This window comes from Panthera pardus, unplaced genomic scaffold (genome assembly GCF_024362965.1).
Source record: "Panthera pardus isolate Hobbes unplaced genomic scaffold, ASM2436296v1 HiC_scaffold_24, whole genome shotgun sequence".
In the NCBI taxonomy this organism is placed as follows: Eukaryota; Metazoa; Chordata; class Mammalia; order Carnivora; family Felidae; genus Panthera; species Panthera pardus.
In genome coordinates this window covers 97,403,001-97,422,584 of record NW_026526810.1, presented here as the reverse complement: position 1 = coordinate 97,422,584, position 19,584 = coordinate 97,403,001, and the positions used below count along the sequence as shown (strand labels likewise).

Below are 19,584 nucleotides of genomic sequence, written 5' to 3'. Positions count from 1 at the left end.
CAATAAAGTATATGCTATGAAACTGACCATCTGGAAAATAATTTAAATTAACGGTCAGACAACTCAGTGCCTTAATACTGTAATTTTGCTTTTATTTTTCAGTAGATAAAAAGCATTCTTTTTCACTTAATTTTAACAGGTTCATAATTTAAATAACACATTTTAAGAAAATACTATCCCTTACAAAGGTCCTTACATCTTTAAATTTCTTTACTTATTACCTGCAAACAATAGGTAACAGAGCTTGCCTCTGCTCTTCATTCTTTTTTTTACTAACATTTATGCACAGCTTGAATAAAACGTTATGATTTTTATGAAATTAATAGCTGTAATAAGAGCACTATTTACTAATTACTATTTTATAGCCATCTTTTCCAACCTTACTACAGAGCTCTTTTTACTCTCTTTGTTTAAAATTTCAGGGTTTTCTTTTGGGGGGTGGGGAGTAAAGAAAATGCATTCTAAAAGGGACACCAATTAAAAGTATTAGCAAAAATAGGCCAATCTTCTTTCAATATTTGGCAATATCCAGATCCTAACTAATGCTAATTTTTTTTTTTAAAAAGCAAAACCAGACTGCAACAGTTCACACCCTGAAAATGTGGCCTATTTACCCTGAAAACACATAATCTATAAATAAATACAGATAAAATACAAAACTCACATTTAATATTTAGACTTTAAATCCTGAATTTTGCTAAACTGTCTCATTATCATTTTCATTTCAAAATCTAATGTTTCAGAAAAATAGCCTTCATCCTCTGATATTCTAAAAATAGACTCCTACTGTCTCTTTTACAAGAAACAATTACGCTTGGTTATGAGTCCTACCATTATTAGCCACATCATCAACACCTAAAATTCTTATTTAACCCCGTTTTTGGCAATCCATATGGTAACTAAATATATTTTAGAAAAAAAATCTTACCTATATGCTGCATTTTCTTTCAAATGCAAAATGGTTAGATTCCCCTTCTACTTAATCAGTACAGTGTCTGAACATTTTTCAGTCTGACTTGCAAATATTTGCTTTCCCTCTTAGGGCATAGCATCCGCAGGGTTATACAGCACTACTTACATTCTCTTCCACATAAAAATCAGACATTACATGAAAGGAAAAGAAAGACAGCCCATTTCAAAGCATCTGGCAAACCTCCATTGGCAACCTGCCAAGCCTCTGCTAAACCTTCCTGTCTTTCGGAGCATGCTCACTTAAAACCAACAGCACGTTACTATGGCAACTCTGTAGGCAGCCTGTAAGTATGAACCGCCATTCTGATTTCAGACTGCAAAAAACCAAATACTGCAGGGGAAGTAAAAGAAATATCGCATGCCCTTCATCACATATAAGTATACTCATTTTATTTAACAAATTCACATCTGTATATGTAAAACAGAAACAAGCATTCCACATTTTCCAAGCAAATATTTTTCAGGCTCAAATAGGTCTTCTTTTTGGTAAACTCATTCTCTTTGTCTGCCCCTAGGTCTCTTTACCTCATAACAACCAAAAATATACTGGACAGTTAGTTTATCCCACTGCTGTATAAACAGATTACAACATTCAATTATCTGGTAGTCCATAAATGATTTCCTAAAATTATATATATACATATACACACACACACATATATTTATATATGTGTGTGTGTGTATGTCATACACACACACACACACACACACACATATATATCCTAAATGACACGGTAATATCACATATAAAAATTAACACTTATAAAAACAATCTCTTTTCTCTGATTTATCTATCAAACTGCCAAATGAAATATTCTCTCAGGTTGGATAAGATTTTTTAATCACCTATATCCTTCAGATACTATGAAATGTCTCAAAGAGGTGAAGTTGCCAAGTTAAGACAGACCAGATCTGAGTTCAAATTCCTGTTCTCCACATTTGAGCTGTGCAACCTTGGGAAAGTTACTTAACCTTCATGACCTTCACTTTCCTCACCTTTAAAGTAAGATAATACCATTTATACCACATGGTAACATTTTAAATGAGTTGACACATGTAATGTTACATTTCTTTCTCTATGGTTATTTAAAAAGTTTGTACTTGTTGATTATTTAACCTGAAAAGTTCTTTGTAACCTCATATCTGCAAAAAAAAATTATTTCTCATTTACCCACTATGTTGGAATCCAAAAAACTCCCCATCCCCAAATCAATTTGGGCTAGAAAAAGACAGAAATAAATAAAGAGCATCTAAATGAGGGAAAATATACAAAGGTAGTAATTTTACTACTACTTTACTAAACACTTTAACCAACTAAGCCACAGCGCCACCCAGTAATTTTTTTTTAGAGTATTAAAATGTTTTTACATTACAAACATAAAATTTCACCTACCACCTCTTCTTCTTCTTTTTTGGTTTCTTTTTCTTTCTCTTCATCATGTTCTTCAGCTGGACCATCTTCATCATCACTACTGGATGATTCAAGGATTTCACTTATATCCATTTTCCAATTATCAGGAACAATTCTAGTTTTTAAGAAGATGTTTGCTTTCTGAAGCCCTAAATGTAAACAGTTATTATGGACTTAGCAACACAGAATAATAGAAAACATTCAGAGTCAGAAGATCTAGATTCAAATTCAGCTGTCACTTATAAAATGATATCATTAACTTGAACATAACTAAGTCATAATGTTTTATTAATGTTTATTATTATTCTAGGGAATACTGTTAAAAATATTAATGGTAAAACATGAAAAGTTAAACTTAATATTAAAAGTTAAAAACTACAAATAAAATATTTTATCCAGATATTTAAAAAATAGCCATCAAATAAGAGTAGATACTAACCCTAAACAATTAAAATGGCACCAGAGAATATTCAGCCTTGGTTTAGCCACTATTTGCCATTTACAGCCACATCATGAAATAATGGATTGATTCATTTTTATTTTACCTGGTTTAGCAGAGAGCTCAGATTCAGGTAGATTGAGAATATCTATTTCCTTGATATCCTTTCTTGCTATAGAATAACTAATTATATGGAAGAATAAAGGGGAGAGAAACCATTATTAAATAAAAATTATGACAAATAATGTTAACACATAGAAGAATATAAGCCTCAAAATCAAAATTGTTTTGCCTACAAAATATTTTTAAAAGACCATGCATATCCTGGGGCGCCCAGGGGGCTCAGTCAGTTAAGTGTCCAACTTTGGCTCAGGTCATGATGTCTCAGTCCATGAGTTTGAGCCCCACACCGGGATCTGTGCTGACAGCTCAGAGCCTGGAGCCTGCTTCAGATTCTGCATCTTCCTCCTCTCTCTGCCCCTCCCCTGCTCTCACTCTCTCTCAAAAATAAAGGTTAAGGGGTGCCTGGATGGCTCAGTCGGTTAAGCATCTGACTTCAGCTCCAGTCATGATCTCACAGTTTGTGAGTTCAAGCCCCGTGTCAGGTTCTGTGCTGACATCTAGGAACCTGGAGCCTGCTTCGGATTCTGTCTCACCCTTCTCTGCCCCTTCTCTGCTCATGCTCTGTGTCTGTCTCTCAATAGTAAATAAATGTTAAAAAGAAAAAAAAATTATAATAAAAAAATAAAAGTTAAAAAAAAAAAAGACCATGCACCACACATATCCTAATCCTTAATAAAAGGCAAGACATAATATAGGCAAAGCTAGTATCCTTTTTTTTAAATGTTTATTTATTTATTTAGAGAAAGAAACAGCGAGAGAGAAATCCCAAGCAGGCTCCTTGCTGTCAGCACAGAGTGGGGCTTGAACTCCCCAACCATGGGATCATGACCTGAACTCAAACCAAGGGTTGGACACTTAACTGACTGAGCCACCCAGACAACCCCAAAATTAGTATCTTAATTCTAAAGATTGACATACTCAAAATACACTAATTTGAAAGCTTCACATTTAGGGGCACCTGGGTGGCTCAGTCGGTTAAGCGTCCGACTTCGGCTCAGGTCACGATCTCGCGGTCCGGGAGTTCGAGCCCCGCGTCGGGCTCTATGCTGACTGCTCAGAGCCCGGAGCCTGCTTCCGATTCTGTGTCTCCCTCTCTCTATGACCCTTCCCCATTCATGCTCTGTCTCTCTCTGTCTCAAAAATAAATAAACGTTAAAAAAAAAAAAAATTAAAAAAAAAAAGAAAGCTTCACATTTGTAATATTTCAATCTATGCAACCCTCCCACACACAAGGTATGGGATACTTTGTATCAGCATATTTGCCTTATTGAAGATACAATGTCTATTTTGATCTTTACTATTTCTCTTTTTAAGTTTATTTTATTTTTGAGAGAGAGCATGAGCAAGAGCAGGGAAGGGGCAGAGAGGAGACAGAGGATCTGAAGCAAGCTCTGCACTGATAGCAGAGAGCTCGATGCAGGGTTCTAACTCACGAAACGTGAGATCATGACCTGAGCCGAAGTCAGATGCTTAATGAACTGAGCCATTCAGGCACCCCTGATCTTTGCTATTTCTTAAATTTACTATTTAGTTTAGTCAAATAAATAAATAAATAAATAAATAAATAAATAAATAAATATTAAAATATTTTTATCATTGTAAGATATATTAAATTTTCCACAGTACTTCTCTCTATATATATTTATACATACAAACACACACACTTTTTTCTTTTTTTTTTTACATCCTTTGTGGGGAACAAAACAAAGCTGAGGTTAAAGAAAGTTTCTAAAAATCTGACTTAATCAGGAAAAAAAGTCAAAATAATTTTAGTAATATTCCATGAAAAGTAAGTTTCATAGTTCATAATATGAAATAGTACACATAATAAAAGTATCAAGCTTTTACAATTAAAGAGAAAACCAATACCATGCTTTATAAAAAAAACTTTTTAAATATTATTACACATTGTTTAGTTTTACAAAACTAAATTAAAATTCGTTATTTTAAATTAAAATTAGGAAAAAATAAACTACATTACAAAAAGTCAAAGCATAATATGTAATGACAGTTCATGAAGTGATCAGACTTTTCAAAATAAAGTGTGGACTATGGAAGGGTCTATCACTGTGATCTCATTTTTTTTTCTCCTACCATAATACTATTAAGTGACTCACAATTTAGAATCGATAAATGATCGAACTAAACACTGGTCTTTTTTCACTGTGATGTCATCATTACAGCTGGGAGATATTACCTGAAATATAAAATAAAGAACAGGATTGGTGCCTAATTTCCCTTGATCAAAAAAATATACATTTTTAAAAAGAGTAGTTCTGGATCCCCCTCACTTCTCAAATGAATTATATTTTGTTAAGAAAGAGTTTAATTATTAATAATTTCCATTATAAATGAATTACTTAAAAAAGAAGGTTGCCTTGTGATTTTTCTTTAACATATTGGTTTTCTGGATATTTAATTTATTCAGTTATTAGATCATACAATAAATAGTTAATACAATATAAATAATATGACCACCACTTTAAAAAATTTGATTTCTTCTAAGCTATGTAATCATTTCTTGTCCAAAAAGTCAAACATATGATCTGTGATGAAAATGTGGCATAGTGTAAGTTTTAAAAATATCCTTGAATCAAGATCTGTTCTGAAATCTGCTATCTGTTTAAAATAAATATCTAAGTTCCCTTTCTTACCAGGGCATTACAATTTTTAGTAATGAAAGCAAATCAAAGAAAATCTAAGAACTTTTTAATTTCTTAACTTTTAAAAGTAACAAATGTCTGAACATTAGTAAATAGCTAATCTCTATACATTCTTTATGGCACTTAATATTTTTTAAAAATAAAGTCTACCAATGAATTGCTGAAATTTACCTGCTCATTATCACCCCTAACACTAGCCCCCCTCTGCTACAATCTAGCACCACCCACAGAACTTTATGCAATGATGGAAATGTTCTGTTATCTGCACTGCTAAGCACTTAAAATGTGGTAGTGCAACTGAGAGACTGAATTTTTAATTCTATTTAATTTTAATTAAATTACATGTAAATGTAAACAGTCACGTAGGACTCATGGCTATCATATTAAACAGTCTATATCCAGATAATTAAAAATTCTTGGCTGTTGTATCAGCTGCCTTAACATCAGATGGCAGTAAATGTTTGTGTGTTTGTTAGACGCTGGTAATTATTAGACAAATAGTAGAGTTCTGTCTGCCCTTAAGGAGCTAATGGCACAATGGAGAGGTAAACACAAAACAACACCATGGAGGATAAGTACAGAGATGAAAACACCTAGGAGGAAGACTTAACCCAATCTGGGGAAGGAAGAGGTATGGCAGCAAAGGCTTAAGATTAAGTCTTAAAGGATGAGTAGGCACAGCCCAGGGCTTAATTACCTCACCTGTGAACCACTAGAATGGCCTCCAAATTGATTCCTGTCATCTCCAGTGTTTCCAACAATCCATTCAACACACTACTGCCTCATTAACATTCCTAAACATGCAGCTCAATAATGTTACTCTTCTGCAAAATTCTATGCAGAATTATGGTCACATTCCTGGGGTGAACTTTTAAAGACTCTTCTGCCCTAGATCCAAATTATCTTCCCAGTCTTATTTCCTATTATTCCCCTATTGTTGTTTAACATTTAGCCAAAATGGATTTCCAGAGCAAATAGTTCCATGAGCAAACCCTTTGCTTTTCTGCTTTTACTGTTTTCCTCTAAGAAAGTCCTCTAGAGAAGCTCTGCTTAACTAACTTTAAATCTGTCAAGGCTCAGTTCAAAAGCAACAGCTTCATGAAGACTTTCTGGATTTCCTTCAATAAATGTAAATTTTCAGGACAAGAAGTCCTAATGTTGAACATATACTATTGTGTATATAGTTACTTGAATTATTCTCTGCATTAAAATTACAATATTAATAAAATGTGAGATTAGTGTCTTACTCATCTTTTATTTTCTACATTCCCTGGCAAATAAGTCTGTTGAGTAAATGAAGGGATTAAAAAAATCTCTTAAAAAAAATCTCTTGGCAAATTATGACCTGAAAATTCTGAATCCAAACCCATTTACTTGTTTGCCTGTACAACTGAAAGACTCAAAGGATTTTCAGACTTTTTCTAGGTAAACTTACTATATATAGCAACTGAGTAATATACTTACATGCACACAGAAACATTAAAAATTGGCCTCGGTTCACTAAAGGATTCTAATCTAATTCGGGACACATTTTGTGCCAGCACTGTTGTTAGAGATATATGTCATATCAAAACTCAGAAAAGGGGAATAGTTATGTTAGAGTAGTTAAGGGAGACTGAAGAAAACGTAGGCCTTGAGCTGAATGTTAAGACACTTAAAAGGAGAGGAGTACAAAAAGGAGAAAATGGAGACAGGTATTACCAAGTATTATTGATTCCTCTCATGAAATAATTCTCTTGCCCATCCCTTCTTCTCATTCCTTCCCCGAGTAAGCAAAGATTAGATTTCCCTACCAACCCATCCAAGACTTACTATTTGCAAAACCTAGGTGTACCCACCCTTCCTTTCCCCAATACTCCCTTTCCTACTCCAGTGTCTGCGCCAAGTTTTAAAAATGACTATATAAACTTTAATTGCTATGTAATGTCTTAGATGTATACAATAAGGTCCTCGAGAGCAATGTGTTACAAGGTTCATAGTTTTCTCTCTTCTAAGCAACTTAGAGGTGGAACTCCCTGCACATCCTCAGTAAATACTAATTGATTTAAGGCAAAAGGGTAAAGGTTTGGAAGAGAAGTGTTTTACACAGAGAGCAGTTAAGAGAGAACCTGAGTATGAAGCTTACACTGAAAATGGGAAGCTAAGAGCTAGGATAGCGTCAGAAATCCATCTGAAGAATCCAGAATTGATCCATTAGGCAGTCCGTGAAAGTTTTTTGGGGTTTGTTTTTGAGAATGGGACTACTATGATTAAATCAGTGTTTAAAAACTACTCTACAGAAGTTGCTTCTGGAAAATTTGTCTAAATTTAGCAAAAAACCCAAGAATCAAGTTAAGGGAACTTGGAGGAAATTACCATAAATCAAGTGTAAAATGGTAACAGGAATAGGATAAAAAGAGACCACTGCACACATTTTCAAGGAAAAACTGAAAGATCCCAATAAATGACTGATTATAGAAAATTAAAGGAAATAACAAAGGAAAACAGTGAAGTGTGTGAGACCTAAGTAGGATTGCTCAATGTTGCAATAAAGTCCAAATTAAATTTGGGTAATACTTTCAAAATATTTTAAATGCTTTTTAAAGATCCATGTTAAACAAAATTTTAAATGGTTGATTAATTCTGCAAAGAAATCTTACTTACCAAAGCAGGATACCCATCAGTCTTCTCAGATGTTGATATCACACTTACAACTTTTCCTAACAATTCGTCATTGAGACGTCGCTTATCGTCATCTTCCTCTTCACTACTTTCTTCTTCCTTTTCGTCCTCATTACTAAAAGTCAAAATAACTCTATCATGATCTTAACATAAACCATTGTTGAGATAGAGCGGTGTGAATTTAACATGTACAATTCAATTTCTAATCTGGATTACTCCAGAGTAGGAGTAGCCTCTTACTGAAATTGAAGAGATGGATACTTCCCTAGTCCCAAAGTAGTCCTGAGCTGTCCATGATGACTCTGAGTCCATGCCACTAGACGAATGAGGATTTGGACTTAGCTCTTATGCCAACCACCAGCTGGGACAGAAAAGCCTAATTATGTCACCATGAAGTACTTACTGTGCCAAATACATTTTTTTAAAAAGATTATCCTTCTACCTTTTATATATGCCAGATGTAACTCTACTTCCTAACAGGTTATGAAAAGATCTCATCAAAAAAACATGTGAAGGTTTATTTAAATTAGCTTATCTACACAATTAAACAAGCAAACAAACCCATGGTGAGGAACAGTCTACAAAACGGGCCTGTACTCTTCAAAAATATCAATGTCGGGAAAATACCAAAAAAAAAAAAAAACAAAACAAAAAACAAAAAAACTGAAGAACTTTTCCATATTAAAGGAGATTTAAGAACTATATAAACTAGGATGCCCAGGGGCGCCTGGGTGGCATAATCAGTTGAGCGTCTGATTCTCGGTTTCAGCTTGGGTCTTAATCTCACATTTCATGAGTTCAAGCCCCATGTCAGGCTCTAAGCTGACAGCACGGAGCCTGCTTGGATTTCTCTCTCCCTCTCTGCCCCTCCCCTGCTTGTGCTGTCTCTGCCTCTCTCTAAATAAGTAAGTAAACTTAAAATAAAAATTATAAAAAAACAAAACTAGGGCGCCCCGGTGGCTCAGTCAGTTAAGTATCTGACTTCGGCTCAGGTCAGATCTCATGGTTCCTGAGTTCAAGTCCCGCATCAAGTAAGCTGAGCCCTACTTGGGGTAAGCCCTTGCTTCCCTCTCCCTCTGCCACTCGTGGTATTCTCTCTTTCTCTGCCCCTCGCTCTCTTGCACCCTCTCTGTCCAAAAAAAAAAAAAAAAAAAAAAAAGAACCATGTAAACAAAATGTAATGCATGATCTTGGGTTGGACCCTGGATTCAGTGGATGCCTATAAAGGCTATTATTGGGACAAGTGGCAAAATTTAAAATATGGACTATACCTTATTAGATAATATCATTTTATTAATGTTGAATTTTCTGAATTTGATAATCATACTTTGGCTATATAAGAGAATTTCCTTATTCTTAAAGTATTTAAAGGTAGGTCTGATGCTTATAATATACTTTCAGAAGGTTCAACCAATTAAAATTATCATTAGGGCGCCTGGGTGGCTCAGTCAAGTGTTGGACTCTTGGATTTGGCTCAAGTCATGATCTCATGGTCCGTGGGTTCGAGCCCCAAGTCAGACTCTGCACTGACAGTGTGGAGCCTGCTTGGGATTCTCTCTCTCTGCCTCTCCCATACTTGCGTGTGCATCTCTCTCTCAAAAAATAAACGTTAAAAAATAGTAATAATAAAAAATAATCATTAAGTTAAAAAATAGCTACATATCCACAGAGGAAATGATAAAGCAAATGTGCCAAAAATTTTAACAATTACTGAATCTAGATGATGAGTATATGAAAGTTTATTGCACGATTTTTAAGTTTGGAATGTTTTTGAAATAAAAAGGTTAAAAAATACATATACTCACTTAAAATAGAAAAACACATCGTATCAATTAAGAAATTTGGCAAAGTAACTCAAGACAAAAATAACCCTTTTTGAAAAAGGAGTTATGATAATTCTCAGAGTAATGGGAATAATTAAGAACAAGGTCTGCTCAAGGTAAAATGTCTAACATAATGATACAAGATACTATGGAAAAGTTACCTGAACAATTTTAGCCATCTTAGAAGACTCATTTGTTTAATGTTGTAATAACTGTAATATTACTGTATATGAAACACTCACACAGGAAGAGACGACCTCCTTCCTCTGTTCGTCTTCTTTGCAATTACAGGAGTTCCAAAATGCTCTGGATTTGTTAAGGGAAGCTGGTCAAGTGTCTAGATAAGAAACAACAGACAAATTAAATCACATCTTGCCTCGATGTTAGAAGTTATTCAACTCAAAAAGTCCATCCATGTCACCCTACCTCACTCTCGGCAAAATGTCTCTCTCCTTTTAGGCAAAGTGAAGTGCGTCTCAGTGTTCTCTCATCACCATCATCAAACACTACAAGAAGCAAGAGATATCAGAGAATTTATGCACACTAAGTAAACATGTCATTGCAGAGAACGATATTGCTGCTATTTAGTTAAGGCTTAATATTTGTAAGAACCATTATTTTTTTTTTCCAAAAGCTTTTAAAATGTACACAGTACATTTTTCATTCTGTAGATACTGAACACAGGTTACATGGCTGCTCCCAACTGCCTAAGTGTCTCCATTCACTTAGCAACCTAATCAAAGCACCAGTGATTAAATTACCTTTAATCCTGGAAGAATGAGCAAAAAAAAAACCTGGTTTACAAAAAAAGAAGTATTATGGGTTTTGTTCAGAACAGTTATCAATGAAGTATCTCTAACTTCCAGAAACTGTTTGACTTCTAGGAATGCTTCTTGGATTATTGTACTACCTCTACTTATTTGCATGATAACTTCCTTTAGTAGAAGTCTATTGGGTAACAAATTCTAAAGTCATAAGATTCAACATTTTTCTTTTGCTGGAGAAGGATTAAGAAATTTAGAATTAAAGGTTGAAACAAGGAAACATCAGAAAGATGAAATTTTCTTAAATTTCAAAAGTCAGTTATAATTGCACAGCTTTCTCAGAAGTTTTTACTTTTACTACATTAAAAAAAATTTTATAGGCTTAATTTTCCAGAAACATACTCTTATGTTAACATCTAAAGTTACCAAGTGTATTAAAAAGAAAATGCTCTCAGAAGACACCTGATTGCCCATCATTATGAAGAAATAAAATATAAAAAGGTGGAATCCTTACCTCAGATACTTATAATGCAAACACGTATCAATATATGTTTGTGTATTGTATGAAAATACCATATACACAGAAATAGTTATTTTAAGATGTAATCCCAACTTCCACAATTCTAGATGCTTTTTCATTCTAACAGAATAAATTAATGTTAATAAAGGGAAACTCTACATTACTTTGCTTTAATAATATTTAATCATAAACTTATTTTTTTCATGCTAAGAACTTATGTAAGAGCACTCAACTTCTTTAGTATTTATCTACCTCAGTCAGTTCTTTCTCCAAAAGTAAAGACATCTAGTTTAAATTCTCTTACACGCAGGAGACAATGCAGAGAAAATGAAAAGTTCCTGAAGCACATATTCAGAGAACCATGTTTGCACAAAAGGAGCCGTGTTGTACAGTCAATAACGCAGAAATTAATGACCGCTGCAAACACGACAGGATAAAACACAATATCCTCCAACAATTACATTACTAATCTACACTTGATTAACAGTGCTCTAAACATTTGTAACAAAATTATGATTCATATGGTGTCATCAAATCTAATAAATACACCACTGTTCTTTTAAAACTTCAAGATCATGAAATTATTATACCAAACTTAAAATAATCCTTCATGTTTGTATTAATATCCATAAGTATATTAAAGAATAAAAGCTTAAAAGTTCCAATTTTCCTTAAAGGCTACAATATATAAGATGGTAACAACGGACACACACATACACACCCATGTGCACACACATTTAAGTGGAGGTGTGAGGAAGGAACATGAGAATATCAGAACAATCCATAATATCAAATTTATGCAAAATGTTTTCCACAGTGTTTCATCATTAATCAATGGCAGCCTCAAATCAAAATGTTCTGATGAGAAATTTCAACAATTTAAAATCTTTAATTCTTGTTTTTTAAAATAATCACTTTAAGGGGTGCCTGGTTGGCTCAGTTAAGTGTCCAACTCTCGATTTTGGCACAGGGCTTGATCTCACAGTTCGCGAGTCAGAGCCCCATGTCGGGCTATGCGCTGACGGTGTGGTTTATTAATAAATAAACTAACTTAAAATAATCTCTGAAATAATCAGATTTTTGAAGGAAAAAATACTTTTAACTTCAACATACTTTATCATGGATAGAAATAATGTAAGAACCAAAAAAACTTCTCAAAAGAGAACTGTGGCACCAACAATTTTATGATTTTATATAAGAATGCTTCCAACTTTGAGTGAACGAAGAGAAACCGTTTACTTTTTTTTTTTTAATTCACGGACTATACAAAGGTATGTATTTGAGTACTTTATACAAGTCTGAAAAGCTACATAACTTTTAGTTAAGTGTCCAACTCTCGATTTTGGCGCAGGGCTTGATCTCACAGTTCGCGAGTCAGAGCCCCATGTCGGGCTATGTGCTGACGGTGGTGGTTTATTAATAAATAAACTAACTTAAAATAATCTCTGAAATAATCAGATTTTTGAAGGAAAAAATACTTTTAACTTCAACATACTTTATCATGGATAGAAATAATGTAAGAACCAAAAAAACTTCTCAAAAGAGAACTGTGGCACCAACAACAATTTTATGATTTTATATAAGAATGCTTCCAACTTTGAGTGAACGAAGAGAAACCGTTTACTTTTTTTTTTTTTTAATTCACGGACTATACAAAAGTATGTATTTGAGTACTTTATACAAGTCTGAAAAGCTACATAACTTCTCAAGATTTTCTGAAAGACAAATAGAAACCCCAACAACACAGTGAACCTATTAATCAAGACATCCCCGATTATGAAAATCATGAAGAAGTTCCATCTAGAACAAGTTTCCTCTATAACTTCCATGTTAGAAGTATCATCTAAAAGAACACCAAACACTCTTCAGGCACTAAAGAGTGACTCTGGCATTTTGATAAGAGTGAAATAATTAATTGGTATATATAAACTGGTGTATATAGTATATTTAGCTTTTTTTTTAAGTTCAAGATGTCTATTACAGTATGCCAAGAGGAAAAAGTCTGACTATAAGGATTTAGTAATTCTATGAAATGTTTTCTACTTGACAAAAATGGTATTTAAATAGACTATTGAGTGCAAAACTTACAAAAGCAGTATCTCTGTTATTATGTTAAATACAGATACAAAAACTTAATTTGAAAATGACAAAGCTAAGTCTCTCTCAATAACTGATCAGGGTAGACAAAACAATGCTAATGCAAACAAATATATGAAGCCTAACTCTACACTTGAGAATTAAAAGAAACAAAGGCAACAGGGATCTATCTAACTACTAAATACAAAAAGATCTACCCATGAAAATAGCACTGTTAGATGCTGGAGGATAGTAAGAGAACAATAGTAAATTAACTTTATCTCTCCAAAGATGTAATTGGCTATCACCTATTAAGCTTCTACCATGTCCTAATTCTCACAGCAGCCTCTGCCAGGTAGGAATCGCTATCCTCTTTTATGAAGAAATTGAGAAGCAGAAGGCTAATCAATGAGCTACAGTTTTGTTAAGGGGGAATCAAAATGCATAATAAATAGGTATGGGGCAGAGGCATAAAATGAACACAGGAGAGAAGTCAAGAATTCTGACTTTGCAAAAAGAAAATATTATTGTTTTATCTGTGTATACCAGTTAAAATTAATAAAATATTTATATATACATTTATATATTAATTAAAATATTTCACATAGTGGATAAAAACTTTAAAATTACATACTCTAGGTAAAACCAATAGTTTCGTTACATAAACTCATTTGTGATACAGAAATCCCTCTGCAGCCAAGGTCCAGAACTTCAGAAATCAAGAAACTTAACAAATGTATAATGATATTGACAAAATATCATGGGAATGCTAAGTCTTTTGGAAGGCCATTTAAACAACAGGTTAAAGCACATCACAGGAAGGCATAGATTTCTTTGTTGCTTAGTACTTTCTAAATGATCTTCTAGTCCTGGTTTTGAAACATTTGTGGTTGACTCTGATTATAAAAACACTTGTCATAAGAGGTTCTAACTAAATTAAAAAGCTTTGGGGCACCTGGGTAGCTCAGTTGGTTAAGCATCTGACTCTAGATTTCGGCTCAGGTCATGATCTCACAGTTGGTGAGTTCACGTCCCCAGTTGAGCTCTGCACTGACAGCACGGAGCCTGCGTGGGATTCTGTCTCTCCCTGTCTCTCTGCCCTGCTTAGCCTGCGTGGGATTCTGTCTCTCCCTGTCTCTCTGCCCTGCTTACGTGTGCTCTCTCTCAAAATAAATAAACATTAAAAAAAAAAAAAAAAGCCTTAGTAAGCCTACAGCACATTCTACAAAAGTCAGTCCATTCACCAGTTTAAGCTAAACCTCCTCTACTCCATGAACCTTAACTTCCATGAGATCTGATACAACTGATGTACAAAACAGTAACCAGAAAGCATGAAAAAATCTTGAGTCTTAAAAAGCATTTGTCACAAAGATATATAAATAATCAAATAAATTTTAGTGTAAAATTTTATATATTGTACATATGAATATACATTTTATATGTAAGTTACTAAAATTAATAATTCTGTCCTTTACATTTTCCTTATTTTTCAAGTACAATGTGTTATTTTTATATTCCAAAAAAAGCAAAAGAAGAGCAGTTTTAGAATGTTTTATGGACAGCTGTATTTACCAGGAGTTAATGGCAACATTCAAGTGGAGATACAAATTCCAATCCTAATTAATACCTTTGAACCACTAGAAAGGTAACCATACACTTCTATACATTACAGATTCCTTATCTTTAATGCAAAGATAAGAACTGCCAATTGAATAAACTATGCTAGGGAAGCACTGTTTTATGTTAGGAAGGGGAAATATTTCCAAGGCTCAAAAAACAAACAAAAAATCCATAAACTCAGGCCACTTATTATTCAACATTAAAGAGGAAGGTATTATTAGATTTTTAAAAATTAGTTCATATTAGATCTATAGTCTCCTTCATAATTGGTTATTCAGCTATCGTAGGAAAAGTACCTATATTACGTAAGTTAATATCAGACTCATTAGGTAGCTTTTGATCACCAATGATCATAACTCTTATTTGATCTAAACCAGTAGTGTGGTATCCTCTTTTCGTTTTTAATAGTCAAATTTTGAGATCTCTTAAAATAAAAAAGTGATATGGAGATCATTAATACTTTGTATAACTTTCTGATTCTACCTATATAACACTTCACTAGGAATTAGAAACCAAGAAGAATTTCAGAAAAGAGGAATTAAACCCAACAGGTAGTAGTCACTCAATTAATTGAAAAATATAGAAGGCTCATGACCTGTGAGAGAGGACACATTTTATTTTGCCATCTTTTAGGCTCATTATACTCTAATCATTCTTTATGTGGGCTACATGCTTCAACATCTAAATATTCTTTATAACAGAGAGTGCTATATTGAACATACTTAAGTGAACAGTGCCTGTTAACATCTTAGATTTTTTAGGTCACTTGCCATCATTACAAAGATGCAAAAAACTTAAATATTTTGAATTTTTCTCCTGAATAAGTCTCCATTTTTTCTAAGTATGGACTACTTTACTAGTGTGTAATACCTGCATTAAATTCACCCAATGTAATTATAAAAAGAAAGATTCTTGGATTGCCATCTCCAGACCTACTAAATTGAAGAGATTTGGAGTCCTCAAATCCTCATTTTTTAAACAAACACCAAGTGATTCTTATGTACACTAATGCTTGATACACGAATTACATGCAATTAAGATGCTAAGCTCTTTCAGAAAAAGAATTATACAGTTTCTTCTGTAATTACTCATCACAGAAAATCACCACAGAGAATGCTCAGTAGCAACTAGCTTTTAGAAATGCTAAAATGCCATTCATGTAAAGGATAAAGATCTGCTATTCTGGAGTGCAGAAGTCCCAAATGTGAAAACATGAGAAGTATCACTTCTGCAGAATCACAAGCATTATATCAGTAAAACTTCACAAGTACTGTGAATGCAGCCTTGATATTAAATATCAAATAGGATGCAATATTAGTATTTGAATACACATCACATAATCTTGCGTAACTCTGCACATATCAGTGCCTGTAATTTTTTTTTACTTTTGAGAGAGAGAGAGAGAGCATGAGCAGGGCAGGGACAGAGGGAGAAGGAGGATCCCAAGCAGACTTCACGCTGTCAGTGCACAGCTGGACGCAGGGCTCGAATTCACAAACTGGGAGATCATGACCCGAGCCAAAACCAAGAGTCAGAGGCTTGACCGACTGAGCCACCCGGGTGCCTCTCAATGCCTGTAATTGTTATCACTGCTTTAATATAATAAAATTGTATTTACTTAATCTCTAAAAGTTAACATTAAATTTAGTTTTTAAATCTCTAACAACTATCAACAGCTACAACCAAGCTTCCTAAAAATACGTAGTTCATAGTAACAGCACCATTGTGAACTGACACTGCTTTCTAAGAGGCCCAAGAAGAATAAAAATGGTCAGAAAATAGTAGTTACGTACAACAAACTGCTACTTCTAATAGAAGCCACAGAGCAAGACACAAGAAGTACAATTTTTAAACAAAGCACATTCTTCACAGCTTTGAGCATCACCTGAAGATGAATGATTTTTACCCAAAGCCACAAATCAAGTAAACTAAAAGTAAACCTACAGGATCATTTCCTTTCCTTCTTTAAGGAAACCACAACACCATAATTACACCACTTATACCAAGATATAAATGTAAAAACCAAACAATGCTATAGATGTTCAGTATAAAATAAAGGATGGATGTTATCCACAGGATTGTGTAGTCTGAACGTACTGAGAGGAGATTAGGAAATCTTAATCATTACTATTCTTATCAACATAATAACAGCAACTATATAAGTAGTACATTTAAGTTTTAGTTTACATGCATTAAGACACTTGTTGCTACTCCCTAAAGTTTTTTAAAGCAAGCGTAAGCTTATGCATGGAATGTTAAGTATGCATTCTGATTAGCAGCACATATATCTTTCCTTTTTTAATAATGAACATTTTTAAATTTTTTTTATATTTATTTTTGAGAGAAAGACAGAGCAAAGTGGGGGAAAGGCAGAGAGAAGGAGACACAGAATCCGAAGCAGGCTCTAGGCTCTGAGCTGTCAGCACAGAGCCCAATGCAGGGCCGAATCCACAAACCGTGAGATCATGACCTGAGCAGAAGTCGGACGCTTAACTGACTGAGCCATCCAGGCACCCCTCTTTTTTTTTTTTTTTAATGTTTATTTATTTTTGAGAGAGAGAAAGTGTGTGTGTGAGCAGGTGAGGGGCAGAGAGAGAGGGGCACAGAGGACCTGAAACAGGCTTTGTGCTGACAGACAGGCCGATGCGGGGCTTGAACCCAAGAACCATAAGATCATAACCTGAGCCAAAGGTGGACACTTAATTGACTGAGCCACTCAGGCACCCCATAGTAGCACCTATATCTTTTCTGAAAGGTGTTATTGAGACTTGACTAAATCAAAAATCAAAAATTAAGCTATGATCATCTAGACTTGAATCTACTCTAGCCAGAATTTTTTTAGTCTTTAAATTTTGTGGTAACATCTGTATTATCCTTATGTAAAACAAGCAACAATACATTAAAAGATTGCAGCTGTGCAACCTTAATTGTAATTACAGGAAAAGTAAAAATGTCTGATTACTTACAATACTAACTTGTACTGACTTTCTAATGGAAGAAAAATAAGCATATAACTTAACTTTCTTGAAAAGAAATATCTAGGTAACCTAAAAAAGAAGTACATTCTTTTTGTTGTTGTTGTTTTAAGTTTGTTTTGAAAGCGAGAAAGAGAGAGGGAGAGGGAGAATCCCAAGCACGCTCTGTGCTTTCAGAGCAGAACCTAACATGGGGCTCGAATTCAACAAACTATGAGATCATGACCTGAGCCAAAGTCAAGAGTCGGACTCTTAACCAACCGAGCCACCCTGGCACCCCAGGTACCTTCTTGGATCAAATAGCCACAAGTGACCAAAGAGATATTATTTTTGTTATCAGCAGCCATCATTAAAATTTCAGCCAACTATATCAAGTAAATTGACAGTAAAGAATACCTATTTCTACCAACATAATGATTCAGTGTATTTACAAAATAAAAATATATGCAACTCCAAATTAAATCCTATGTATTAAATTAACTACTTACCCACAGTATACCAACTAGCATCTGTCAACTTGCTGATAATAGCTTCCTGAAAGGACCCATCAGATGTCCTTGTTTCAACAATAGCTCCAACCTAAAACACAAAATTGAAATTTCATTATCAAATTTAAACAGACCAAATCACTCCCATGAACTATATGACCTGGGTTAAAATAAATATATTTATGATAATTCTACCTTATACACATTGACTTAGATCTTTATCATTTATAGCACTCATGTATTTATCATGCAGTCTGAACCCCAAAATGCTTTGGCATAAGATAGTTGTTATTATTATCCTTATTTTACACATTGAATATTGTGGCTCGGATGAGAGGATGAGAACACAGTCTCTTAAGTATTACTTCAGAGCTTTTGTACTATATCACATTGCCTTCAAGGGAACTGTGTAATATAAGAATCAGAAAACCATAAGATAGCAAAAGTAGCTTCAATTTTCTTTCACAGAAATATTGAATACTGGATTCACCATTCGTATTTAAGGGACCTTTTAGATAAAGGTTCACCTGAGGAGAGAGGGATGGACCAGTTGACCTTCTTTCAGCTTCCAGACCTTTGTCTATCAGATATTAACCGAAGTGGTACTCTGACATAACAAAGATTTATTACATAAACTTAGAAATGTTTGGCCAGAACATGGATGGAAAACACAATATAGGTACTCACTAAGCTAAATTATGAAGTCAACATACTTGGTAACTTAGAACAACAGAAGATTCAAAATTATAATACTAGTATATTATTCAGCAGGCTAAATATCTCTGATGACAATGTAAAAAAAAGAGGTATTCAATCTAAGAATTAAAAACAAAAGGTGGCTGAAAACTCATGTTTATATATACACTAAAATTACTGTCTCTAAGATGATTTACCTTTCTAAAGTAAGGATATAGCCAATGTAACATCATAACATACTAACTCTATAACATTTCATTTGTATTTTTGTTTATTGATCAACATACTTATAAATTTTAAAACTGTCTACAAATAGAAAATTTAATAATTTACTGTACGTATTTGTGAGTCAT

At 33.8% G+C, this 19,584-nt stretch overlaps 1 protein-coding gene across 3 annotated transcripts in view; it reads right to left on the bottom strand.

The window, feature by feature from the left end:
* The window catches only part of ARID4A (AT-rich interaction domain 4A), a 65,093-nt gene that overhangs the window by 40,105 nt on the left and 5,404 nt on the right, over positions 1 to 19,584 (bottom strand). For all 3 annotated transcript variants that reach the window (XM_019451687.2, XM_019451689.2, XM_019451688.2), the window contains exons 5-11: positions 18,536 to 18,626; positions 10,519 to 10,598; positions 10,335 to 10,429; positions 8,252 to 8,384; positions 5,063 to 5,142; positions 2,929 to 3,005; positions 2,366 to 2,532 (exon numbers count right to left, since the gene is read on the bottom strand). In XM_019451687.2, the coding sequence (XP_019307232.1) occupies positions 2,366 to 2,532; positions 2,929 to 3,005; positions 5,063 to 5,142; positions 8,252 to 8,384; positions 10,335 to 10,429; positions 10,519 to 10,598; positions 18,536 to 18,626 (723 nt within the window). The remainder of the gene's footprint in view (positions 1 to 2,365; positions 2,533 to 2,928; positions 3,006 to 5,062; positions 5,143 to 8,251; positions 8,385 to 10,334; positions 10,430 to 10,518; positions 10,599 to 18,535; positions 18,627 to 19,584) is intronic.